A 27,414-nucleotide genomic window follows, 5' to 3' on the forward strand; every position below is an offset into this window, starting at 1 on the left:
TATACACGGGGGGCAGCGTGTAGTCAGAGGTGAGCCTCCCCGGGGTCTGAGAAACCCAGTGCAAACAGCACGGCCAGGGCGGGTGCTGGGGTGGGGGCGGGTGCGGGGCCGGGCCACCTTTTCAATCAGCTGATTGAAGGTGCCAGCAAGGGGGCGGGGCCGGGGCCGGGGGGGGCGGGGCTGCCATCTCTATGGCGATCATCTGCCATTTTGGAGCGGAGACACCACGGCGAGGCAGATCCCCCAAGACGTGGAATAATGTTTTGATCTATTTATGATAATTGTAAATGGTAGGTGGGGTCTGCAGCCGTCGACCACGAGCGTGGAGCCCGACCAAAAAAACAAAATCCCTTCTGTTGTGGGACAGAGCAACTCCAGGCTCTGAAGACGATCAATCATCTGAGCCCGGGAGACCACAAGAATGAGGCCTGGTCCTCCTGATGAGTGAGGCGGGGGGGTGTGTGTGGTGCGGAGGGGGGCTACGGGCACGGGGAGGAGGGGCTTACATGCGCCTCACTCCGGGGGCTGCTGCCAATCCAGGTTGCCCCCTTTGCCTCACAAGGGGACCCTTGCCCCAGTAGAAATGGCTGAATGGCCGGCAGCCCGACTAGCTAGTACAGGTTCTCACATGAGAATAAAGAAATAAAGCAAACAAATGGTTGTTTTGGAACAAGCATAATAACAGCAATCGTATAATTTAATATGCACTGGATACGGCAGGTATCGCAGGAAGGACATGGTTAGGTGTGTGATTGCGTAAGTAGAAGCAGACGCCTGGTGTCGATGTGGCCCGCTGCCCTGCCCCCCCCCCCCCCCGGTGCATGTTTGGGTCCAGGGGCGTCATGATGGTGTTTATTGTGATTTATGAGGCCTGAGGTGGACTGTGACAGAGCAATATGTGAATCACTTACTAATCTGCCTCCCCTGGTGAAAGTGCACTAAAGAGTCAGGAGGCGGCCTTAATTACCGGCCCCGGAACATTCCGGAAAGCTACGCTGCCTATCACACCTGCGGCCAGCACACCTGGACGCGAGTGAAAGGGAGGGCGGGGCTGAGAAACCAGGTCTGCTTCAGACCCCCCCCCCCCCCCTTACTTCATTCCGCGAACAAGTGTATACGTATATACACACATGTATACACACACGTGATGCACGCACACACACACGCATGGCATGACACGCAAAAATCAGCTCAAAACCAGATGTGGCAATGAAAAGGCCGCGACTACGCCAACCTGCCCCGGTGAAGCGATATTAATCAATACACCATAAAAACGCATTAAATAACGACAAAGGTGAAGCATGACAGCGCTCATATCTGGGTAATTAAGCCGTAGCACAGAGTAGCTGTTCCTCGAGCCTGTCTGTGAGTGTGTCTCCGTCAGCAGGCCCCGCCGTGTTTACACGGGGCTAAGCGCGCCGTGTGTTGCCGCCTGCGTTCACGGCCTTTTATTCTCGACTCCTGTGCCTTACCTCACACACCACAAGGTTCGGAGTCGGGCACCGCGAGTCCCTTTTTACACCTCCAGCGCGGAGCAGCGTATCAATTAAAACGGGGGCGGCATGAGCGCCGCATGGCAGCGAGGGCGAGCCGCTGCTGCCGACAGTGTCCTGGAAAATCCCAGCCATAGGGAAATTTCACGGGTACTTTTACTGACACGGATGCGTGAGCACAGCTGCAGAAGACCCCTTCTCTTGTATTACATTTTATACTTAAGTATAATTCTTTCTATTAAACAAGGGGTTGACATCACTGTAAAAATCACAAGCCGGATTTCTTTAAAATCCATCCCTTCTTTCCCCCTTTTAAACTGCGGCCGTCTGTTTATCATTTTGTGATGATCAGCAAGGCGGTCCAAGCTTCTGTCGGGCCGATTGAGGTGGGGGACGGGCGAGAGAGTGACAGCACTTTTCCGCTGTTCGCTCCACATCGATTTTCTCACAACAATTCCGCAGGAGCGCAGCCAAAAACGGGTTAAGATATAATTATACGAATAAATCACAATGGGGAAAAAAATCCGTTCGCCTGGCCAGCCCATATGGAGTCAATCGGCCATTAATAGCCGATCCGACCCTCCTCTCCACACTGGGCCGACACTGTCACAAAACGCCCTCTGATTAGTCGGCTTCCGGCCCGCGGTCCCCCAACGCCTCCTTTGTTCTGCTGGAGTCGTCCCCGACGCCGGTCCTCTCAGCCAGACACGCGGCTCGGCCTCCCCACAACTTAGGCGGGGCCCCATATGATCGAACAAAGGAGCCGGGCGTCAGCTCCACGCGGGACCCGCTAATGCCTCTCATGTGAGCTTGAAAGGGCGCCGCCACACGGCGGCGGAGCGACGCATGTGGCCTGCGGCTTCGGCAGGCGCGGGAAGCGCCGTTGGCCTCCACAACCCCGCGCTCCCGCTTCCCAGGGCCCCTCGTTAGAGCTCCTGGCAGTTGTTAATTCGACTGCACACGCATAACAAATATTGGTTTAAGCAGCCTAAGGCTTTCCGGGCGGCAGGAGCAGCAATGATTGGGGCAGGGGGCGGGGGGCGGGGGCGGGGGCTCTCTGCCCTTTCATGCCACCTAGCTGGGACCCGGGTGAAATAGGAACAGGCTATGGGTGCTAGGGAGATCCTGTCTTCCAGTTTGCCCATGCGCCCCCCCCCCTGCCTTAATGAGAAGCAGTGAGATGTTTGCATGGTGTGGGCTGCATAGTTAAAGGACAGAAATTGCGGCTCAAAGGCTTTAATTGACCTTTAATCACAAGCAGCTCCCTTACATTACCGCTTATTTAAAGAGGGAATAAAACGCTCGTAAGTGGGGGGGGGGGGCACACAGAGGCCTGCTGCAGCCACCCGCAAGGCGTTTACACAGCCAGGGACGCAGCACGCTGGGCGTGCTTTACTCCGTCGCATTTCGCGCTGTGACCGTCGCATATTGCGCGTCTCTGTGTCTCTGTGAAGCTACGTAGGGGGTGCTCTTTTCATCCAGCGAGTGTGAAGTGCGTTTATGCTCCCGGTTCGGCATAGCCGAGATGCCGCCGGGGCCAGGAATCCGAAGCGGGACGCACTGCACCAGTTTCCAGATGCTGTGAGCACATTTTGGTCGTGAAAAGGAACTTCCTGATGTGGGATGATCTCCATAAAGTCATCTTCACATGATTCATTTTGTGTTTTGGCGGGTGGTGCTGCCTGAATAGACAGATGCACATGTGGAGAGATGAAATGGGGTCATATGTCGGAGTTATGAGCGACAGCCTGGCGTATGGCCACCCCCCCCCCAGCCCCCCCAGGGGTGGATCCTCTGCGGGCCTCACTGAAGGCCTGCTAGGAAATCAGGGCCCACCAAGGTTCATGCCTCCCAGTTTCCTCTTCAGAGTTTCAGCCCATCGGTCGGGGCTCGGGACCCCACAGCAGCAAAGAGAGAGGGATGGTCCCCCTGTCCGCCAAACCCACCACGGAGAGCCAATCCCCCCCCCCCCCCCCCCGAGGGTGGGTCTTGCTTCTAAGCGGCAAGCTGCTGAGCAAAACATCCATGGCAGCTCAGCTGGCCAGGAGAATCGCCACCCTCACGCCCTTTTGCTTACATATTTGATTTCAAGCTGACCCGAGACAGATGGATTTTAATCCGGATAAAACGTAAACAGCAGCATTTATAGGAAGCAGGTGGGTTTGTATTCTGGGGTTTACGACCAAAAAAAGTATTGTGTTCCTGCTGGGTTAAATATTTTCTTTTTTTCTGGTTTTATTAACTACCAAGCCTTAGACACAGCTGAGGGCCCGCTCTCTGCCTGTCTTAACACCGCCACACTGGCTTCAATCGAGACCCTGACCACATTTCTCCAACCGGGCTCCGGGGTACCATGGAAACCGATATTTACGTCTGACAAACACTGGCACACGGATCTGCCCCCGCCCCGTGGTCCACGCGTCAGGGGCACGAGTCTTCGTCAGGCAGGTCTGACACTGCCGTGCCGGGGTCCTCAAATGAGCACCGAAGCTGGACAGCTGCCGGCTTTGTCCTCCAAGGCCCACAGCTTTCCCCGCCAACCCGTGAAAACCTCCAAACTGGTGCCATACACAGCCGCTGGCCGTGCCCGCCCCCAGCTCTGCTCTGCGGCCCCCGTTAACCCCCCGCGGCTTCACCTCCTCTGAGTCACCGGCCGACGGGGCCCATCCAGGGACGTTCTCAATGCCGTTTTCATCATTTGTAAGTAGCCGGGCCTTGACTTGTGGTTTATAGAAACATAATATCAACTGGCATTGAACCCCAGGTCTGGCTAATGAGGAATACTCGTTAGTGCCTAACTAGCATCGCCAGAGCTGGGTCCCCCACAGCAGACATGGAAGGACCCAGTAAAGCATCAAGCAGCTGAGTACCGCTAATACATCCCCTTTTCCCACCAGGGACCAGACCCAGACCCAGACCCAGACCCAAAACCCCAGCACTGATAACAGAGGAGAATAACAAGAAGCAACTGAACAGGGACCTGAATCACAAAGCTGGATTTTTAGGTAAGTAAGATGATTTGTCAGATTTAACGTAGTCTGGGCTAAATGGCTATGTCAGCATAAAAAGCCACTGTCCAATTCCATCTTAATGCGTTTACACTCATTATTGCCAGTGACCTGTACTTGTAATGTGAATGCATCTGTCCTCTGAAACGACATGCATGCATACATTGATACGTTTTTGCACAAGTCATCTGAATCACCAACAACAAAAAATGCTAAGCACATGCGGAGAGGCAAAAAAACACATTAATTCCGAACTGACTGTTCACATTAATGTCGAATGGCTACAAGTCAGATACGTATCTGATCTAGGGCCACACATGAAAGTGACTCAAATCTGATTTGAAAAGGTCAGATTTCTCTGTCCACACAGCCATGAAAGCATCAGATCTGTGTTACATTAAGGCAAAACATCAGATTTGAGTCACTTCAGCCTGGTAATGTGAACATAGCCATAAAGGCCATTTAGACTGGGGTACCCTAAATCCGACAAGTTATTTAGCTAATCAGCAAATCCTGCTTCGTGATGCAGTCCCCATGTCAACAGACAACATAATTCATCATTTTTCTGACATTTTTATCTGAAGTGACATACAGTAGAGGAAAGGATTACAATTTATGTGAGCTATCAGGGATTTTAACCCACAACGTTGGCACTGTTGAAGGAGTAGTAATACTCCAAAATGAATAATAAAGTATATGGCCAGTGCGTCTGGGGAGAGGGGGAGGGGGAGGGAGACTCACCATCGATGTCCTCGGGTCTGGTGAGATCGATGACTCTGTGACCCATCTTGCCATCTTCAGCCAGCTTCCCTAGATGATGACCAAGGCTCTCGAAATGCGCTCTCTCCTGGGGTAGGGGGGGGGGGTGGGGGGGTGGGGGAGAGAGGATAGTTTAATTATTCTAATTTTAAATATATATATTTTTACCTGAGATTAATATCATACTTGCCTGCCGGCTCTGCACTTCCTAAAGAAAAACCTAAAGCTTTTTTTTACACTTCATGGGGAGTTTGAAGGAGACACTAACTATTTGCATCCGCCCTTCCAACAAGGCCGACCATATTCCACCATGAAACTGCTACAACTGTGCGGTGAGTCAAACCCTGGCCTTCTACTGGGGGGAGCTGATCAAGGGCCCAATTTCCTAAAATCTGGCTGTTTGTTCAGATTTGAATCTCACACGCTTTTGCAGGTAACCGCTCTGTCTGCCCCACGGCCAACCCCACTGAAACACATGGGGGCAAAAATCCATTCGAAGCAGCACACCAGAAGGATCTTGGACATTCCCGGGGTCTCCACAGACCCCACAGAGCTTCTCAGGTACAACCTTTGGGCTGCATGCTTTAAGTGGGATGCCGTATCGCCCCGTTCCGCGTCTTCAGATCGAACCCGGCAAGACCCCGACGTTCAGCGGCGTGAAATGATATCAAATGTCACGTCCGTGCGCTTTGGCTGGATGAAACAGCAGCTTCTGGGGCCCCAAGTAACCATGGCACGTTATACTTAATGTATAATGCAGGAGCGGGAGGCCGGCACTCTGCGCATTGTTAGGTGACCTAGTTCGGCTCAGAATGTACCGGGGCATTAGCAAAGAGCCGTCTCCGCCTTTTAAGGCTGAGGCGGAGATGGACACTTTGACTCAGCGATACAAATAATCCCTCCCCGCCGCCCCCCCACCTCTGCTGCCCTCATTCAGCTGCAGGACACTAAAAGCAGAGGCACATAGCTGTGATTCAGGGGGAAGAACATTTGTTTTACTTCCAAAGTGAGAATTCAATCTCTGCCAAAGGTGCTCCCTGCCCCCCACCCCCCACACCATTCTGGTCGGGCTGCCTGCTTACCGTGCGCAGCTTGAATAGATGCGCAGGTGGGCTGCATCCCCGCCGCTAACAGCTCCCCTGCCACATGCACACACACATATGCGAGCGCAAACACAAATAGATGCACCTCCTGCATCTATGCCGGTGGCCGTTGTAAGGCGAGCACCAGTCGGGGCCGGCCTGCACATCCTTGCTTTGATGCGCGTCCCCACATCTACTGTAATTCTCATACAGATACCAATCACAATGACAACGATGTACAACACTATCCCAAAAATGTCTTTAATTGCAAAAAAATCCCTTTTTTTTTCCATGATTCAACAAATGTCTGAGGAGTGTTTCTGTTAACATGCTACTGTCTTATGTCAGTTCATAAAAAGGAAATGTGATATAGGGGTGTATATCATGTACTTTATATATACATATATATATACACACACACACACACCCACCATTATACCATTTATTTTTACTATATTAAAGCTCAGATTCCTCCCACTTATTTTATTAATGCAATAACTATTACTCAAAAAAAAAAAAAAAGTCAGCATTTCCAATTTACCATCACGCTTCAAGGGACAATAATCACTCAGAGCCACGTGAGTGGCTGGGCTGTACAATTAGCCTGTACCTGCTTATGGCACCGTCAAAGGCCGGCCCTCGCAATGCGCTCTGCTTATTTAAGTGTTTTCTGATTATGATATACGGGGCGCCCCCTCTGGGAAGACGGCGCAGTGCGCGAGTAAGATGGAGGGTGTGCATGGGGGCGATGCGCTCGGCAACGGAGCGGCTAATGAAAGAGCCCCACGGGCCGGTGACAGACAGACAAATAGGCGATTAGCCCGATCCCACCCCCGATCAACACCCCAGTGCTGCTCCAATCTCCGGCGGGAAAACTTGGGACGACTCGGTGCCCCGTGATAAATCAGGCCCCCCCCCCCCATCCCCGATGTTCCTACCCACCCTTATCAATCAGATCCCTTTATAAACTCATGATAATTAAGCATCATTTTCAGCAGAGGGGCTGTGAGGAACAGGGGGTCGTCCATCAACGCGCATCATTAATCGCCACCTCCAGTCTTCTCCATCACCCGCCGCATGCGCCATCGCCCCGGATCTGACAACGCTCCGGAGTCGCCTGGACCTGGAGAGCCCTGCCTCGAACGGCCAACCACCCCACCCCCCACATCGGCGTCTGTGCCGAGACACTGAGGAGGAGGCCTGGCTCGAAAAAACACACCTTTCATCCACGACCATGTTTGTCTGTGTATATGAGGTGCGCGACCCTTTCTACATCGACCTGCCTAAGAAAATGCGATGCAGGGTGGCCCTGATGGCGCATCTCCTGCAGCTCTGCTCCCCACATGCGCATGCAGTGCTAATGACAATTAAACCAACTCAGCACGTCCTCCAACCGTCACACAATGAATCCCCACTAAAATTTTACACACTGTGTTTTACGTACTTATCGGTTATAACCTGCATAATTTATATCTGAACTGCAGAATTACACTTAAAATTATGAAGCTAATTTACATCAATAACATCAGGTTTCTTCTCTCTTTTTCTTTTTTTTTTTTTTACCGGAGGCTTGAAGTATCCCGCCAACTATCACTGCTTTACAGCCTCTGCATCAAGTGCTGCGATAAATTTATGGCATTTTTATTATTTTATGGTGTCATTAAATTTTTACTGATCACTCTGCCACAGACGCGCAGTCGGGCGGCGTGGTGGGGGGGGGGGCTGCGGGCCATCCAGGGCCCCCGGAGACAATCTGGTCACCGGTTTTAGGTAAATAGCAAGTCATAAATGATATTTACAGCATGCATGGCAGCGGGGAGGACAGGCTTGCTGTGGCCCTCTGGGGGGGGGGCGGGGAAGGGGGGAGGGAGATAGGGGGGCGGGTGGCAAGCAACGGAAAGACAATACGTAAGTTTAAACGAGGTGCCCCTCCCTCCCTAACTACCGCCGTTCCCCCAAATGAGTTCCGCATGCAAGCTCCCGGCCCGCGTCTAAAATTACAGGGGTACAATCCAAGCCCGAGTGGAAAAACGGAGCCCACAATAATCCCATCCACTGCCTGAGCTCCTCCCTCTTTTCACCTCAAATTTGGTTACAAATGCATTTCGCTCAATGGAGGATGGCTACGCGGTGAGGTCACGCCACCCCAGCCAAGAGCGCCGTCACTGCAACTTACCGAGTTTTCATCCCGGGCCAGAAAAAGGGCCAATCTCCGCGATTTAACAAAGGCTTTAATCACAGAAGCCACAGAACATGTGTCTGAGGACTGCCGTTCAGCCCACAGGACATATTTTGGGCAACGGGGGCAGGCCAGGGCCTCGGCATCACGCTGCCGGCTGTCCTGTATTTATGCACAGGGCTGCGGTCCCCCGTCGCATTCCCGCTTTTTTATAAATAGCACGTCAAAAGCAATAAGCCTTACAATTGCGTGTGGAGGGAAGGGGGGGGGGGGGGATTGGGGGAGGACAGCAGCATTGGGCTGCCGTCGATCTCGGGGGAAAATGGCTGCACTGTCCTCCTGACAAACTACAAGAAACATGCTCTGCGGCACAAAAGAAAGTTCTGGGAAAAAAATCAGATCACATTAAGAACGGGGGGAAAAAAAAGAAACTGTGCAAGATGGAAAAGGCCGGGTGTGTTATCTACTGACCAGAAACACAGCTGAACTACATGTTCCAGTTCTTTCCATTAAAAATTGAAAAAAAGATAAATCTATCCATTCCTCTAGCTGCTATTTTCATTAGCCTTAACACAGAAGACACACTCAACAGTGCAAGGGCACAGGCATAACTTTGGTTTGAACATTGGGGAGGGTTGAGGTCTCCAGCCATTTAGGGGGAGACATGATTATTGGGGGGGTTGTATTAGCTGGTTTTGATTACCCAACCCCCCCATAATTTACGCCCATGCTACCAGGTGCACTGGGGAGTCTTTCGTCACTGGGCTGCTGCCTCGGGTCGGCTGCTGTAAGATGGCACGAGCGAGCCCAGGGTCACCGCACTGGCACCGGGACCACGACCCACAACAAATATAGACTGTGACTGCACCTCGACGGCAAGTGTTACATCCATGTAGCCCCTCGTCTGCCTGTAGTCCCCAAAGAAAGCCGCCACCGCCATGTTCTTATTTATACGGCCCGGTTGCCGGAGCTATGAAATGTTTATTCCCCAGTGCAGCCAGCCGTGTGGTGAGCCCAGGGCCCCGTTTCATGCGGTCTCCCGCCTTTCGTCCGCCCGCGGGATCTGAAGCCAAACGGGTGACGGCCCAGGCGCACGTGCGGGGGGCGTGCCCAAAACCTCTGCCATTTCGGGCCTCGGAAAAGACCTGGGAGGGACTTAATTGTCCCAGGCTGCAAACCAACACTGGGGTCTGTCTTCAGTTTGGTAACCAGACCGCAAATGTGAGGCACAGCAGCTCAGGGAAGACAAAGGCCACTCTCTCTCTTTTTATGAAAATATCAAATGTAAGACGATCGCATGTTAGCCCTGACTTTTACACTCGCTCTATTGGGTTACACATGTATTTGTAATTCTGATGCAAGTCTCCTGAATGAAAGCACCATTTCCTCCCTTGTGTGTTGGCTCTCCGATTCCTCGCCATGCTCCTGCTGTACAAGGAGCACCGGTGTGCGACTTGGCTGAGGTTAGTCACTCTGAGCCCAGACACTTCTGGGGCTGCTTCATTCCCACAGGCTTTTCTCCCATGTCACGTGTTTCCATCAGAAACCAAGACGATGATTGCGACCATGAAACACTCAGCAGTGTGGTTGGGTCACAGCTGGTGAAAATGGAGGACGGGTCATAGCCGGTGAAAACGGCGGATGGGTCTCAGTCGGTGAAAATGGCGGATGGGTCACAGGCCGTGAAGACGGCGGATGGGTCACAATGGGTCTCTTCAACCACAGTTTTGGGATTCGACACTGGGGTCTGCAGGCATCCGCTAAGAGGATTCACTAAGGGCCAATCACCCAGGTCACACCCAGTGAAAATGGCAGCCCGTGCTCACCGGGGTTCCTAGCACACGTGGCGCATCTGCCTTGCCCTAACCCCCCCCCCCCAAATGCTACATTTCGGACTGCATGCCGACCAGAGCGTCATGCCTGGAAAAAACGTGGACACAGCCACACAGCTTTGGCAGCGCCCCACTCCCACGCAGCGGGTTTGGCTGGGCCAGCCCCTGACCCTGGATAGGGCCCTGCTCTCTGTGGAGGGTGTCAGGCCAGAGCAGAAGCTCTGGGACTGGTTTAGACCCCATCCCATACGTGACGCTCACACACATACACACACACACACACGCAGAGCAGTGCAGATAGACCGAGGCTATTTTTACATCCTTGGCAGATGCAAACAATCAGAGAGGGGGCATTAATGTAAGGCAATACTCAACAATGCCACTTGCTGGCTGCAGCCAGCATCTGACGGCAGAATATAATCAAATTTGGACGACCGGCCCCAGCATTTGCCAGGATTTACACCGCGGCCAAAAAGCCTAGGCTGGCAATTTCCAAGACAGCAGCAGAAAAGAAGCAGAAAATTGCTTCCAGTGCTGTAGAGCAGGGCAGATTATTCACCGGCTCTTTGTGCAGACCGCACTGAATGGAGCACCCAAGCACGGGACGGAAGGGGCGTTTGCAGTGCCCCCCTCTGCTAACTTAGCGGTGGGGGCCTCCGGCTGTCAGCAGACATCCCCCCCCCCCACACATACACCCACCCCCCATGAGTGGAGGACGTTGAATTTTCTCCTCATCAATAAATGTAGCTGGGGGGCTGGAGGGGGGGCTGGACCAGGCCAAAAGGTTAATACTCTGGACATTCACCTTTTGATTCCTGCTCGGGGGGTGTCAGCAGTGGAATACATCTGATCCATGGGCCGGCCTCTGGTGAACTAGTAGCCCTGTTAAGCGTAACCAGGCATGGTGGAGCGTGGAGGGTAGATTTTTTTACGTCATGGCCTGGCCCTCTCCTTGCCAGAACCTGGTGTCACAGGGCTCTCTCCGAAATCCTGTGCTAACTTTTAGCCAGGGATCCCCATGAGGCAACGTGCCTTAAACACTGTGAGGAGTTTGTGGAGCCAGAGATGGTGGCGACCCACCCGTTGTAATGCATGTCTGCATTTAGCTTAGACCTTTGAACATGTCCTGCCCCCGCTCCAGGAAACAGAAGAGCTACCGGCTGGCCGGGGAAAAAGGCATCAGGCTGATTGAATGATGTAATGATGTCATTTCCTGCTGCACACAATAAAACCTTGGGAATGAATGTTTGGGGGGGAAAAAATCAGCGGATTTTAAAAGATTTTCTTTTAACTGGGGGAACGTAAAGGACACACAGAAACAAGGGGAAAGACATTCTTGTATTTGTAAAGTATAAATATTTCACATGTGTGCTTTGTGGACTGGGACACTCTATCTAAATGGAGACTCTTCCACCTGAGAGGACAGCCTGGGGGGGGGGGGCCTGAGGACAGGAGGGGGGGGTTAGGATACAGGTCTCCTCGGCACGCTCTGTGGTCACACTTTGTATTAATAGATGGATTGATCCATCTGCAGATACCACTTAAGCCCACTCCGCAGCCTGGTCGTTACACTGGGATAAATCAATATTTAATATCCCCTCCAACAGCCTCAGTAGATGATTTTAACCTCTCCTTAATCCCATTTAAGTTACCTTTCCAGAATCTTCATGCGAGCTTTCACATTGATAAACTTCCAAACAGCCAACTGGGAAAGGGCTATTAAAGGGGGGGGGGGGGCACTGTATTTATGTCAGGTGAGGAGTATCCCTGAAATATTAATACTCTGAAACAGACTGAACAGGACGCTCTTATCTGCTGCCGTTTAAGCCTCCTTGGAGTGTCAGGATGTGCCAGGGGACAGTCCAGCACAATAGCTTCTGCTTCCAAGCTGAAACAAGGGCTATTTTCCCCGTGGCTGAGCGCCGCTTGTTGGTGCTGAGCTCCGGCAGGGCTGGGGGCCGACGCTTTTCATACCGTCTATGCTGAAAGCACACTGTCGGCCTGGGGGTGCTGAGGACAGGACAGCGGCGGCTCTTTAAATGTCACCTAATTCTGGCCGGGATGCCGGCGAACCCATTAGCCGTAATGAAAGGAGGGCGCTGGTGCGACTCCCATAACTGGGGTCACCCCGACAGAAGTGCGCTCCTGGATTACAAGGCATATCAGGAGGCACACCATCCCTCCTCCATGCTCCCTGCAAGGAGGCCAGCAAGGTGCCCGCATGGAGCTCAGTCTCAAGGCTCGAGGGCCACGACTGGCTTCCATTACGTTGGAAGCCCTGTCTTAGCTGGGTGGTCTTCAGAACTCTGAATCTCCGCCCCACATCAAAAAGACCCCGCCCACTGGCTCCCTGCCCCGGCCACGCCGCCGATTAGAAACGCAGTTACCGAGTCCGGAGGGGGGGTAAATTGGGAGGGAGGCGAGGGTATCAGCTCATAAAAGTGGGAATTCTGAGGCCAGATTGGCAGCCTATAGCAACAGAACAACCCAAACATACCAGCCGTACTTTAAGACAGATAGCAGCCCTAATAATCACCCCCTGGCTTTTCCCAAGGCTCTCTACCTCTTTGGCTCAAACCGACCGGTACGCCAAGACAGCTAGGGTTTAACCCACGAGACATCTCCATTCTCTAAATCCCGACCCGCTGGCGGGGCTGCGATCGGGGCCACAGAACAGTACGTTCCAGGTGAACTCCCTTAAACTGATCCTGAAAAAAAGAGATCTTTTCTTACAGACGTGACTCCAGTGGTTTAAACATTCCCGGCACACAATAGAATTATGAAAAAAAAACCTGCAGCACAAAAGAGGGTGAGAGAGTGATAGGCTCAGCCGGGTAATAACAATGCCGGCCTGGGTGGGGCACCCCCGCTCCAAACACTCCTTTCTCAGGTATTGTTGCAGCAGAACATTCATGTCGTTTCCCAGCAAGGTCTTTCATGCCTGGATGGCCACAGGCACACCCTGAACCGCTAATCACCCTCGCAGATGGGGTGGGGGGGGGGGGGGAGGGGCTGGGAGAGTGCCTGCGGGGGAAGGGAAGACTCCTCCCCTAACGCCCCCCCCCCCACCACCTAGCCACCTACGCACGCCCACAGGTGCGGCCTTACTGACATTCATGGGAGCTTCTCACCTGACGAGAAATTCCAAAATGAAGCGTCGGGGGGGGGGGGGCTTGGGAGACAAAGGCCAGGTGAAGCGGGCTCCGCTTTTCCCAGTGATGGGGGGTGACCTGCAACGTGGGGGCACTAAGAAACCAGAACGCTGCCTGTTTGGGGACAAGCTCGCGAATCACTTGCCCCGCTCGCGGACACATGCACTCAAACTGGGTTTATCCCCAACTCCAAATTAAAAAAATAAATGAAATCAAAATAGATACTCAAGGACTTTTATATATACATTGACCTACTTGAGGCTTCTGGGTTGAAAGTATTAGACATTAAATTATTAATGAATCTTCACTCCCAGTTCCTGACTGCTCCCCACAGCCAACTGGCAATATGGCACCAATCCCTTGGAAGATGCCGTATTTTATTTTTTTTTAACGCTCCTTGATTGACTGATCGATTGAAGATATTTTTAAAGGCAGTCCCTGTGTGCATCAGTCGTCCCAGTACAAAGTGCTCCTGTCCCGCACCGGGGGCCAGAAGGGGTACGTGGTTGCTTTAATTGGGCAGAGACTTCACAGTGAAGCCACACAGGGCATCAGAGGGTTCACATGACCCCCCCCCCAACCCCCACCCACACAGAAAAACACACCAACACCAACTCTGCCGCCTCTCCTGCCAAAGTTGATCAGAAAATAAATAAATAAATCTGGGGAGGCTACAAAAGAGTGGGAGGAGAGAGGGTGCGTCCCTGAGCTCCTGGGGATCATTGCACGTTGTCAGGGTGGGTGGGTGGGTGGGTTTTTCAGGTTAAGGTGTGAGGATGTGTGTGGCATGCAGAGGAGACGGAGTGTGAGGTTTTACAGCGGGAACGTGGCTGGTGAGAATGGGTAGATGGGGGGGGCGGTGGGCACCCACCTTGTCACCCCTGCAGTTGTTGAGGCCCATGCCCAGGCTGGCGAGCTTGCCGTCCATGCCCTGCGGGTGGTGCTGTAGCTGCTCCCTCTGTATCTGCTCCCGCATCTTTCGGGCCTCCTGGATGGCCTTCATCACCGTGTCCTGATCCCCGAAGAGGGCCGTGGAGTTCAGGCTGGACAGGATGTCTGTGGATGGAGCCGCGCGTGAGAGAACGTTCCAGAAAGCATGGACACATGAAGACTCAGTTGCACGTGGAGTGCGCATGGCGGGGGTCGTGAGACGGTGACGTGTCAGCCCGTGTCACGGAAACATTTCGCGGTGCTCTGTGGGAACCCTGACCGCCCACCCCAACCCAAGTTTATGTATCGCTCGTGTGTGTCCGTGTGGCTGATGTCGGAAAAACAAGGCAGCGATGCCGGCGTCGCCTTTGCCTGTCTAATTAGCAGATGAAAGCGAGGTGAGGCTGGCTGGCAGTTAAAAACACAGAAATAGCACACAAACAAACAGAAGGGCCACGTTCAAAGGATCGAGTGGCGCAGGCCGCGGGGATGCAGGGACGCCGGCTAAATGCTCCCACCGTAATGAACGGTTTGGGATTGCGTTTAATAACAGATAGCAGAGGTAGAATAAAAAGGCTTAATATGGAGAGACAATGATATGCAGGAGCTCTTAAAAACAAATTATGTGTTTCTGCTTCTGTGGGTTTACATTACACTCCGCCGCTCTAAACATCAGGGGCTTCTGTCAAAGATTAACACTCAGATTTTCCCCCACAAACCCAACTCTGAGTGCTCACCCTCCACTTCATTTAAGGTAGGTTTTGACCATGAGTCAGGATTAGAGGACAAATCCCGCTTGTCAAATGAAGGGCGAAGTTGGGAAAATAGTGAGGAATTTATCCGACTATCAGGAAGAGGCCGCTTAAGAGGGTAAGAGGAACACGGCCCAATAGGGAGCCGAGCTGCTTAGACCAGGACAGAACCGGAGGGGTGGCGTCCCTGGTCTGGGGTCAGTCTTACCCAGGGAGGATCCCCGGGCGAGGCTGGAGATGGGGCTGGGGATGCCCTTGGCTGGAAGGCTGTTGGGGCTGCTCTTACTGCCTGGGAACAGGCTGTGTGTGGGGGAGGTTGGGGTCTTCACTGACTCGGTGGTCTTGGGTCGGGCGGAAAGGTTGAGGGGCTGTGTTCCCTCATCCTGTGGCGGGGTAAGGGGGGAGCAGGAGCGGGATAGAGATAGACAGCAGTTCTGTTAATCATACAAGGAAGTCCCATCCAAACTTTGCTTACCTAGAAAAGACACAAGAAAGTATGACGCAAACTCCTCCATCAGGTGAACCTGTGCTACCATGAGGATTTTGCCCGTCACTACCCCCTTATTTATAGCAAGATATGCTGGTCCGGCTATTTATTACAAATTAATATACTTTCTCGTTTATTTCTGGGCTCGTCGCAATGTTATGTCGTCCCATCGTAAAATGTGAGCGCGGTATAAATGAATATCATTAAATTACACTGTGGTGCCATTAGATATGCAGTTAATGGGGAATAAATCCTCCATCCTGCGTCTACGGAGCTCAGCGCTTTCAAATTCAAAATGTGTATTTTGGCATCAAATTGATTCAAAAAAAGGAGCGAGTGATATTCTACAGAAATTCCCCAGGCTAAACTGGGTACTTATTTCAGCAGAGTTACAGCAAATTAATTTAGCCATCCGGCTGAAGCTAGCGTCAATTTGCAGAGTTATTCTGGACAGAATAGCCTGTCAGGTTACCTATGAGCTTCATAGACCCAGAAACCAAAGAATTTGAGGTGTTTCCTTTTGCCCTGCCAACTCTGCAGGGGCTCGTGAGAGTTTGAAACGACCAATGGGAGATGACCTGCGGTGTGCACCAGGGCACCGCACCTGGGTCCAGTGAAATTGTCATGTTCAGAGTTTGGATATGCATAAATTAAGTGCCTGTCAATGACATGGCCAAGCTAAAGATGGCTTCTACAGGTACTTCTCACATACATGGTTTAAAACTGTGAGTGCTCTAAACTCGAGGCTAACTTAATCAGATGCTCTGGCCTAATGTCCACTTGTACAAAGCATTTGACTCATTGCAGGCAGCTACCACGTCTACAAACGCAACTGTAATTGCCATTAATCATTCAATAAGGCTAAACGTGGATATATGGAGCACTCAGCTTTCTCATTAACCAAAAGATCCCTGAAGAGGCCAGCAGGACCATAAGCATCTGCCAGTTAAAGTTCATGACCGGGTCAGGCTTTGTTGAGGGATCCTACAGAAATTCAAAAAGGAACTATGGAGGGAAAAAAGGGAATTGGGAAAGTTGTATTCGGATGGCCAAGGGAGTATTTATGTCAGATATTAAAAGTGCCCTTTGCAGGCGTGCACCAGCAAACATGGATCCAATTTAGCTGCACGGTACTATTGCTGCGCTGCGGCTGGGGCTCCTGAGGCGGCTTGCCAAGTGGGAGGGGACGCCGGCAGGCTGAGGGTCACAGCGCGGCCCCCTGCTGTTTGACGATATGACTTACGGATGCCTTCTACACCAATGCTCATTCATACTTTCGCAGATGGGTGCGATTAGAACTAAGATGACGAGTGCGGACCCCAGGCCTAATACGTGTATCCCAGAACTGGCCACATTAGTTATCGGCAAGGGAAAGCTTTTCCCACTGAATATGTTTGCATCAGTTTATGGATCTCATCCTGTGTCACCTGACCACTCATGGCTGCAAACGTTTCCTCATGATCATATTTTGCTCCCTGGAAAATTACACAGATATAGCTACCACATGAACAGCTTTATGAGGAGGAGAGGGGACCTAGTGAAAGTCTTCAAGATTGATAGCTTACAAAGGTTCGGGAGAAACCAGGACCAGAACCATTTGCTTGAACAGCATTATGAGGCATTAAGAGGCATTATGGGTAAAGCATTTCTTCAGGAGCACTCTCTGTTGGGAAGGGTGAAGGCTGAATACCTTGACTTGAGTCACGGGACTGGATGGCCTCTTCTCGCCCTTGAAGCCAGTGGGCGAGATGGGCCCCGACGAGTTGGGCGGCTGTGGGAGAGAGGGCATCTTGGCTCCGGGGGAGACCTGCATGTTGGCCAGCTGGGCGGCATACAGCTGCTGCAAGAGGGAAGGAAAAGCAACACCAATTTAGCATCCAGCGGCCGGCACTATTCAGGGCTTCCCTGTGTCCCTCTTTGCTTTGCTCGTTTTTTCCATTCTGGTTGGGAACATCTATCGAAACCCATAACTGTAAGTTAAAGTCTCCAAACAAATAGACGTCTCCTGCCACATGTCTATGGCCTTCTTACAGAAGACTTGGACTCAGGCTCCATCCATCATCAGGTCTCTTCTCTCATGCTGACTACAGGTTTGCTGATAGATCTCATTTCTCCCTAGTTCAGTTTCCTGTGGCTTTCGAGTCATAATGAGCAACGGCACAGACAGCTGACCCTCCCTCTGTGTAACGCCACATGACAGGATATGGAGGCGATTTGGACCGCCCTCACAGACATTATTAAACAAAAATAAGATGACCAAGTCCAGAACAAAGATCCCCTGATGTCATAAAGCTTATTTACCTTGGAGTGGGAGCAGTAACTAAACCAACCTGTGGCCATGTGCGATTTAAGTTCTAACGTGGTCTGAATTTCTGGCTCGGGACAAAACGCCAATCATTCAGGCACAGCGAGAAAGGCTTTACCTTGCCACGGTGTCCGGTAACGATACCGTGGACACCCGCCGTCTTGCAGGCGCTAAGTCAGCCGGTGCCGCCACCAGCTACCAGTTTTCTTCTCCAAGGAATCCGTGAAGTGTGGCCAGCAAGATTTAGGGCTTTAGAGAATAAATGCCCCCTCTCGGTATTCTTTAATCGATTGTTTGCCGCAGACTTTACAGCCGGGGATAAAGATGCGAGCTTCTGGTAGAGTAATCAACGCAGAGAAAATGCCTCAATAGCCCCGCTTTCTTATAGGCCTTCTGACTTCATTATTCTGCATCTAAATAACTACACCCTAATCCCCCCCCCCCCACCTTGTCCACTGCCCCACCCTCATTCAGTGGCAGTATTGATAGCAAAACACAATAACAAGCCAAATAAAGTGTGATATTTCCATGGGGTAATGTAAACAGGTAGGGGTCATGCACAATAGAGCCTAGCTTTCATGTCTCCTGTCTGGGGTGGGGGGGTGCTGGCCCTGGGTGGCTGGCTGGCTTCACTCAGCCTTGGGCAGCTATTGATCTGGGACCAAGAAAATGGTTAAATGGGTTTTTGTCTCCTTTCGGCGTGCAGCAAGAACCTGACAAAATAGCCTGTCTGTCAGAGCAAAATCTCCTCCGAGTGCAGGGCTCAATGTGGCCCTTTCAGGCCCAGTCGGGGGGGGGGGGGGGGGGGACACCGCAACACGGAGAGAGTGCCACTCCCCCCCATCCCCCCCTCCAACCCCCCCAATACATTTCCACTGCTTTCATCCCCATAAATGTGAATCTTTGTCTCACTCCAGCTGCCAACCAGGTAGACGAGCGAGACGCCAAACAGGGGAATGTTTCGCTTAACCGCCTTCGCTGCGAGAAACGCCACAGAAAACATCACAGCACACACACAAAAAAATAATAAATACAGGGGTGAAAATACAGAAATAAAACAGATAAAATGCACGTCCCTTCCTTGCTGTATGTCAGTGATACTGGCCTTAGACATCCCAGGGCTTAATGTCTGGTTTTCAGAGATTTCACTGTATTTATTTTAGGAGCTTGTTACAGGGTTTGGAGCCATTTTCATCCATCGCTAGATGAAACAGGAGAAGGTCCTTATGTTCTGGAGCTCAAGGCTGCCTGTGGAGCTCCAGATAGAAGCACACGCCTAGTCTGCAGGACAGATGTTTGTTAACAGCGCCGCAGACGTACAAAGACCCTGACCTTGTGCGGGGAGAACTTTATTGTTCCGGAAAAAGAGCATAATTGAGCTTTGCTTCAAATTATAGACGGCGGGTCTGCGTCTTGCGAGGCCAGATGAATGGCTCGCAGTCAAGGATGCAATGCGGGAGTTGCCCTCGGTGGGGTGGCGCGGGGACTCAAATAAACACCGATGGGGGGGGCAGGAAGCGTAGAGACGTGCCAGGTAGCATCACCGGGGGGGGGGGGGGGGCAAACAGGGCATCAGGAGAGTGGCCTTGGCGACCCGGGCCGGACACATGTTCTACTCCTTGCATGATGAGGAGCATCTGCCTGCCCCATGGAGGTCGTTCCCCGTGGGCGCACAGACACACACGCAACACCCCCCCGCCCCCCCCCGCCATGTTGCCGGGGCACAGCGGCAGAAGGCAGAAGCACTAATGAGGGTCAAGCTGAAAGTCAATGGCCAGACAGGGACCCGGAAGCTGGGGGTTTGCTGGCTTCGTGCCCCCAGGGCCGCGTGCGGCGTTGTCAGCCACCCCTGCTTCCTCCTGCTCTCCTCTACGGAGAGTGATCTGCCCTTTTCTAGTGTCTGCAATCCGGCTTTGGAGCTTTCAGCCGATTAATGAACTACTTTTTTTTCCGCCATTTTTTTTCTTTGTATTAAAAAATAAAAAACTGAAAGTGAAACAGCGAGTTTCTGGCACGTAAAGCCCCCAGACGGTTCTGTGTGTGGGTGTCAACTGTGAGAACTTTAAACTTCACTGTTGCCTTTTTTTTGTCTCAGGTTATTTTTTGACTAAGACGCTTTCCTGAAATCAGTCAAATGAGCATATGGGGAAGTTCTTTCTTTTGGGTGACTTCACATTGCAAAGGAAGAGTCCCATATGCACGCCCTCTGACCCCACCCCCCAAGTAGCCATGCCCCTGTAGTGCTGCCCCCTGCTCTGCCAAGCACAAGGCTGCTCTTCCTGCCATATCAGACACCTGAACAAGCCAGTCTCAGACCTGGATTGCGCCCCCCCCATAAGACCCTGCCAGATTCTCCAAAGCACCAACACACCACACCAGTGTTGTGGTAGCTCCTAACTGCCCCACCCATACGCAGACCCTGCTGTGGCCGGGGTAGAGTTCGGGGTCAGCCGTGCCCCAGCAGAGAACGGGCCGCATCCTGCCTGTCGGCGAAGCCGGTACCTGTGACCACTTGAGCATTAAATGGCTCGGCCGTTACAGCTTAGTTAGAGATGGAGAGAGATGGAAAATTGGGGTTTTTCAATTCTCCAGACTCCGTGGTAGGCCCCCCAGCCTCTCCGAACACCAACTCTCCCCACCACCCCCACCCCCGTCTGACCCCCCCCCCCCCGAGCCAAAACGTCTCCAGGAGCAGGATTCCAAATGGCTGGCTGTAGCCCAAGGTCAGCCTATTAGCCCCTGGTAATTAAAAGCAACCCCTCTGAGGGAAGCAGAGGTCAGATGGGAGACTTCCAGACAAATACCGTGGATTTCGACGGCATACAGCCGCAGGCCTTCAATTGGCTCAGCACATTTTCGCTGTGTGGTCAGAGGCTGCGGGGGGGTGGGGGGGAGGTGCCCTTAGGAGAGGATGCAGAATCACTCACGTTCAAATGAAGCACAAAATGAGGAAAATGAAGCTGAGGATGGATGTTGCTGGGGTGGGGGGGCATCGTGCCTCCAGGAAAAAAAGAAAACTAATTCTTGCTTCTTGTTTGTTATTGAGGAAAAGCTGTGTGACAGATGCTGGGAAAAGCAGTGGGGATGTGGAGCACGCGGACAAACACACTGCTCCCCATCGCAGTGATGCATCACCCTCCCCTTCCAGCAAACACACTGCTCCCCATCGCAGTGCTGCATCACCCTCCCCTTCCAGCATGCCCCACGCTCACTCCCCAGCTCTGTACTGCAGACCCCCCATGCCAGGGCAGGAGGGGGCGCCCACACTGTGTTGGTGTGCACGGCAACAGCCCCCCCCCGCCCGTCTGGAGGCACGTGCGCAGGGGCTCGCCCGACCCCGGCCCAGATGTCAGGCAGGCCCAGTGCTGTGAGCCAATTGCCATGTTCCGCAGTGGCCTGACATCTGTTTCGTCTGCTGCCGCCCCCCGGTTGCATCCAAGGCCCACTCCCCCCCCCCCCCCCCACCCCAGAGACGGAGGCATGTCCCAGTCAACCGGGCTCACAGTAAACAGCTGCCAGTGCCCCCCCCCCCCCCCCCCCCAGCATGTACCTGCACACACATCAGGCTGCCCCCACCCATTCACCCATCCGTCCTCTGCCCTGGTTACCTATAAACCACCCATACACCAATGCCCTGTCCTGGTTACCTATAAACCACCCATACACCAATGCCCTGTCCTGGTTACCACCCATGCACCTATATGCTGCCCTGGTTACCTATAAATCACCTGTCCACCAATCCTTTGACCTGGTTACCTGTAAACCACCCATGCACCCATACCCTGCCTTGGTTATTTGTAAACCACCCATTCATCCGTCCTCTGGTGTGGTTACCTATAAGCCACCAATCCACCAGTCCTCTGCCCTAGTTAGCTATAAACCACCTGCCCACTTGTCCTCTGCCCTCCTGGTTAGCTATAAATATCTGTTTGGTCTGATTATGACACTGATTCAGCAGTGGAATCCATTGGCCTTTCTGTCCTTCTGCTGTGCCTGAGGATTAGCACACAGAGGATAACATTACCTCCAGTGCGTGCAGTGTGTACTCTATGTGACCTCCAGTGCGTGCAGTGTGTACTCTATGTGACCTCACAAACACAGCATTACACTGACCAGTGGCAGTAGGCATCTGCACACATTCGGAATAGATGTGATATGCACAGCAAGACTGCCACTTCCTTCCAGCATTACAGCTTCACTGTAACATCCATCTTATCAGGCCTCTAGGATTAACACCTACCACAGTACTCAAGTCATCTTTTTTTTCTAGGTTTACTCTGGTACCAGTACCCTGAGCTCACTCATTAGTATCTATTTATTTAGAAGATTCTTTTGTTCAAAGTAATGTACAAGCAAGGATCACAGAACCAGTATCCAATTGTAGATAACTGGAGATAACAGCCTTGCGAAAAGGTCCAGTGGGACTTGAACCCACAACCTTCTGGGTGTGAACACAGACCCCTAACCCCTGAGCAGTCTCAGTGAAAGATAAGAAAGAGGGGACACAAAAAAGGAAGGAATAAGGAAGGAAAGTGTTTCACAGAGAGCAGGTAGCAGGCATGTGGTGAGAACACAGATGTTCCGCTTGCTTAAAAGCAGCTTAGGCCAAAGTCTGCTTTTAATGATAAAAAACAGGCCTCGCTCTCTTTTGCTTAATTTCTGTCCTACTCGGATTGCCTGCTAAAAATTGGCAAAAAGAACCATATGAAGTGGTGTATGGCTCTGAGAAATTGGTTTGCTCATACGGTGATGCGAGGTGACGGCGTGCGGCTGGGAGCGAAGTGGCAATCTGAGTAGAACAGAGCACAATCCTTCAGTGGAATTAGTCTAATTTCTCTGACCATCCCCTCATTGTTTTTCCCCCTACAATTGAATCGTGAGAGCGCCAGCCTAGAGCGGGGCACCGGGCACAATCTGGAAGCCAATTTGGTGGCCCAGGTGAGAGGTGTCAGTTCTAATAAGATGGGGCTCGGCCCAGGATGGGGCTATTGTTTCCTGCCCCCCCCTCTCTCATTCCTGGCCCGGCACAGACGCTAATGAAGAGAGGCACGAGGCCTCGGGAAAGGACTGAAATGCACTCTCCCCTGCAACTTGCAGATGAGGGTGGGGGGGGGGCGATCTGTCAGGGGACGCCCTGGTGATGGGGGGGGGGGGGGGGGGGGGGGTTAACAGGGCATTACAACTGCTCCATACTGACAAGCAAATTACACTTTCTAACAAACAGAACCAAGACCCAGCTCATTCTCCCCCATTGAGCTGAAACCCTTTGTCGCTCTGTCCCCCTCACCCCCCCCCCCCCCAGTCTTTTATTTTAAACAAGGCAGAAAGAAAGGGAGTGGAGGTGGGAGGCAGTGTGGGGGTGGGCTTCAGTACCCGTGCCCCCAGACTGTTATGACATGGAAAATTGTTAAAGCGTGTGTCGAGGACATTAAGACTGGCAGCGCAGTTGCCCCCTCCGCTCCTCCCTTCCCCCCCACATGGCTGAGCCTGTCACCACCATTGCATTGTGGGAATTCATCCCTCCCGTAAGATGATTCTTTAAGGTTCATGTGTTTTCCAAGCTAAAAGCTGCAAATTGATTAAAATGATATCTTGTCAGGTCTCTGACAAGCAGAGATATGTTCATTAGAGACACACGCGTATGGCCAGAAGCCAGGGGGCGGAGAGAGGAAGCGGCGACCCAGTAGGTAACCGGGCCGACTTTGGGTGTCCATTCACCTGCTTGTCATATCGTAGATATCAACACATTGAGGAGTGGCGCTCAAAGCACTTATGCACGATGGAGCAGCTGATCCTCTTCTCATACTGCACTCATGGAACACTCCACGTTGTCATGTGACCTATTGATTCCAGCCAGTGTGGGTGAGGGGGTGGGGTGTGTCTCCTCAGGCAAAAACGGCAGCTTCCTGTCAGGCTTTACGAAGCGGGGTGCCCATATTCTGCTCCTGTTTTCCAAAGGTTGTCTGTGTCACGACTTCAGAGGCCCCAGTTTTGGCCGTTGCCAGGGTTACGCATGCAGCATTACGGCCAGCCCAGGCTCTCTCTGACCTGCTAAATACCGGCCATCTTGGCCTTTGCCACTCACCTGTGACAGTGTTCTCGGTCTGTGCCTGGGTAGGGCGTCACCGTCCCTTTCGTGCACATACACACACACGCGCCTTTCAGGACAAGACGCGGCTCGCCCAGCAATCTGCGCATAACTCATTGTTCTCTCCACGGGCTGTGTGATAAAGGAGGCCACTCTACATCCAGCTGCAAGCACTGTTGGGACTTGCCAAGGCTCATTAGCACCAGGAGCGATAAGCTGCAAAGCAAAAATTATGCTCTTGTATTGTGTGGTGGGGGGGTGGCAGTGGGTCGGGGGTCAGAGGTAGGAAAAGATAAAGGTGGTGCCTTCTTTCCTGTCTCGGACACACTGTCCGGTTTTTCCACGCTGCTGGTTGCCGGAGAGCTTAGCAGCTAACCACTACGTAACTGATCAGCGTCGTTTATAAGAAAAACAGCCTCGGTGCAGAGAAGCGGGCCTCCTTTGCAGGGATGCTGGGACTGCCCTTGTACTGGGGCCTCCGATAGACACTGCTTTAGGAAACCTTAAGCATTTTACTATTACAAGGACGTCAAGCTAGCTAACGACTCCGTGGGACAAGGCAGGCGGCCGAGAGCAATAACATTAACATAATCGCACGGGTCGTTCGGCTTCCCTCCATATTCTGTTCTTCTGTTAAATGAACAGAACTTGAAGGAAATATCCAGTGAAAGTGCACAGCACCATCAATCCAGCCCGATGATGATACAACACCCACCCCCAGCCCACCCCTGGAGGCTTCAGGAATCACTTTCTCAGCAAGGATTCGAGTTCAGCCTCGTTTTCATTCTTACCCCCCTGTGGGCACCTCACACACCCCTCGCAGTGGGACGCCAGCATTCAGTGCCAGGTCAGCGCTAGGTGCTCCAGTCGGGGTAAGGGTGGCAAGCGTAAGCAGGAGAGCGGGGACCTGATGAGGTGGGGAGGGGGGATACCCGGGGTCAGCGGAGACCCCCATGAGCCAGAAATGGGGGGGGGGTAATTCTCCGTGAAAGGGAGAGAATATCGCGAGGCTCAGGCAAGCACGGAGATGAGTGTGGGGGCGCTGTTGAGCAAACAGCTGGCTGACAGCCCCTGGCTGGCGTCCCGTGCGTTTACATACCTGCAGCTGCAGCGGGCTGAGTCCCGACGCGGCGGCAGCAGCCATTGTGGACGGGATGAACTGCACCGGGTAGTTATCACCTGTCGGGAGAACAATGTGCACAGGTTCAGACAATGAGCGGCCCCGCGGCGTCCGGGCAAGCGCCAGCAGGGTCCGTGGGCTGCCCCGCCCCCACCCCGCCCCAGCCCGGCCTCGGCATGCCGCCCCAACATCTGCACCAACAAAAGGCCTGGCTGGGGTGGGGTGGGGGGGGGGGGCAGCAAGCTCCTGCTGGATTTTACCTGGAAGCCCATCTCCCAATTACTGGACACCGATTCTGTGTGCTGTGTTCTGGCCAGAGGTTAGACATTCTGGGCCTCTTGACAAAATGCCACCTTGCCCCCCCCCCCCCAATTTTATGTATAATGTCACGTATTGAAGGACCCTTGTAAAATGCTGGGTCCCCTGAATCTGCCAGAGTATCCAAGTCCCTCCACCTCCCCCAGTTTTGGGTCCTCGGTGTGCCCCGTGCATGCCGCGTACTGGGGTTAGCCTAAAGCACTGGTGTTCATGTCAAACTGCCGTGGGGACCCTCAGACCCCGAGACCGAGCCATTCTGCCGCTGTAAATGATGCTCTTCCAACCAGCCGAGACATGCAGAGCAGCCACCAACCACACCTGAGCGACCCCCCCCCCCCCCCACCCACAGCGCTTTGCCCACAGTCTGGAGAGGTTGTATGAAGCTGGCTGGGAGAAAGAGAGGAACTTGGGGGGTGTGGGTGTATAAAGGCTACCCCAAGGATTCCACTCCTTCGCTTCAAGGGGCCCAGTCTTGTAATCTGACACAAGTAGCAGAATTATCAGCAAAGGTCTCTGCCCTGTCATTCTATAGCAAGTCCTGAATGAGAATGAGAAGACAGCGGTTAAAGCAGAGTGTGCTGCCTCCTCCTGCACCTTCCAGAGCGAGCCGGCGGGATGCGGGGCTGTTTAAATAATCCCCGCAGCTCACAATAATAATGGCGGAGAAGCTCATTGCGCATTCTGTATCAGCTGGACGCTGCTCAATAAGTAAGAGCCATCGACTCCGGCGGTGGGGCACTATATCTTAAAGCTCCCCCGTGTTTAATACAAGGGAGAGGGTGTGGGGGGGCATGGCCAAGGGGAGCGTGCTCTCCGCCATTGGGCTCCCAAGCTTACTAACCAGCACCACGCCGACTTATGACGGAAGTACCGCAACCAGAGGTGGAAGGAAAGAAGAAGCAAAGCATCGTGGGACTGCTGCGTCACCGGCCCAGTCAGGCCCGTCAATACACGTGACCAAAGAGGCACCACGCTGGTTCAGGCCCCTCCCGTGGGAGCTGAGGCAGGGGTTCTGGCAAACTGGGGGGGGGGGGGGTGTGTACCAGCAACGATTTGGGTCTCGGGTATATAAATTGTTTTACAGATCTCCCCCATCTTTCCCTTCATTGACTCATGAATAATGCATCACTTTTCCAGGGGGCCACGCTAGCTAGCTGGGGACGTCTTAGAAACTCCTGTTATTTGTTCTAAAACATTTTCCATGTCGAACGTATTAAAAAAAAACAAACTGCAGGGAGTTTCCCCCTCAGGCGCCCTATTCCGGCTGCCGTGCCTCCGTATCTTCAAAATGGCCGAGTTCCTCTTCATCGCTCGGCTTTATAGTTCATTTATCGCCAGCACTGCTCTGGCCCCGTGCTGCTCCCTCTCCTCACCTGCCGAAAAACAAATCTGTCCTGCTGCCGTGCCTCTTTTCCGTGTCTCCTTTGCTTTGGATGGAGACCGGGAGGGAATAGGGACTCCCCTCCTGACTTGGGCCTTCATCAATTCACTCATCCTGAACGCCCCCCCCCCCCCCCCCTTCCCAAGGCTGCCCACAAGCCGACTAATGTGGCAGTGTGCTGGGGGGGCGGCCCCCAGTAGGCATCATTATATCACTAACAGCCTTATTTGCCAAGGCACAGCAGAAGAATAAAACTTTGCTTGTGTGTGTTTTTGGGGAGTGGGGGGGTGTTGGGCCTTTCTGCTTTACAGATGAGTACCTGGGGGGGGGGGGGGTCTGCTATCATTTTTAATTAAAAGAGTCAGCAATGCTGCCTCTTCGACAATAAAGGATTAGCAGTCCATGGATGCCAGTCAATCCACACACCGTCAAGATTAATCGTTATTGTTTGTTTTAGCCCTCGAAACCTTGCGTGCAGAGCACAAAGGGAGGCGGCGGCGTGCCGGAGCAGGCAGCCACGACGCCTCC

General features: G+C 52.8%; 1 protein-coding gene across 16 annotated transcripts in view; it reads right to left on the reverse strand.

The window, feature by feature from the left end:
* LOC111842589 (SRY-box transcription factor 6) overlaps positions 1-27,414 on the reverse strand; it is a 154,969-nt gene that overhangs the window by 11,713 nt on the left and 115,842 nt on the right. For all 16 annotated transcript variants that reach the window (XM_072698154.1, XM_072698165.1, XM_072698152.1 and 13 more), the window contains 5 exons: positions 25,167-25,246; positions 17,365-17,514; positions 15,396-15,570; positions 14,377-14,561; positions 5,243-5,348 (listed from right to left, as the gene is read on the reverse strand). In XM_072698154.1, the coding sequence (XP_072554255.1) occupies positions 5,243-5,348; positions 14,377-14,561; positions 15,396-15,570; positions 17,365-17,514; positions 25,167-25,246 (696 nt within the window). The remainder of the gene's footprint in view (positions 1-5,242; positions 5,349-14,376; positions 14,562-15,395; positions 15,571-17,364; positions 17,515-25,166; positions 25,247-27,414) is intronic.

The sequence above is a fragment of the Paramormyrops kingsleyae genome, chromosome 13 (assembly GCF_048594095.1).
Source record: "Paramormyrops kingsleyae isolate MSU_618 chromosome 13, PKINGS_0.4, whole genome shotgun sequence".
Lineage (NCBI taxonomy): Eukaryota > Metazoa > Chordata > Actinopteri > Osteoglossiformes > Mormyridae > Paramormyrops > Paramormyrops kingsleyae.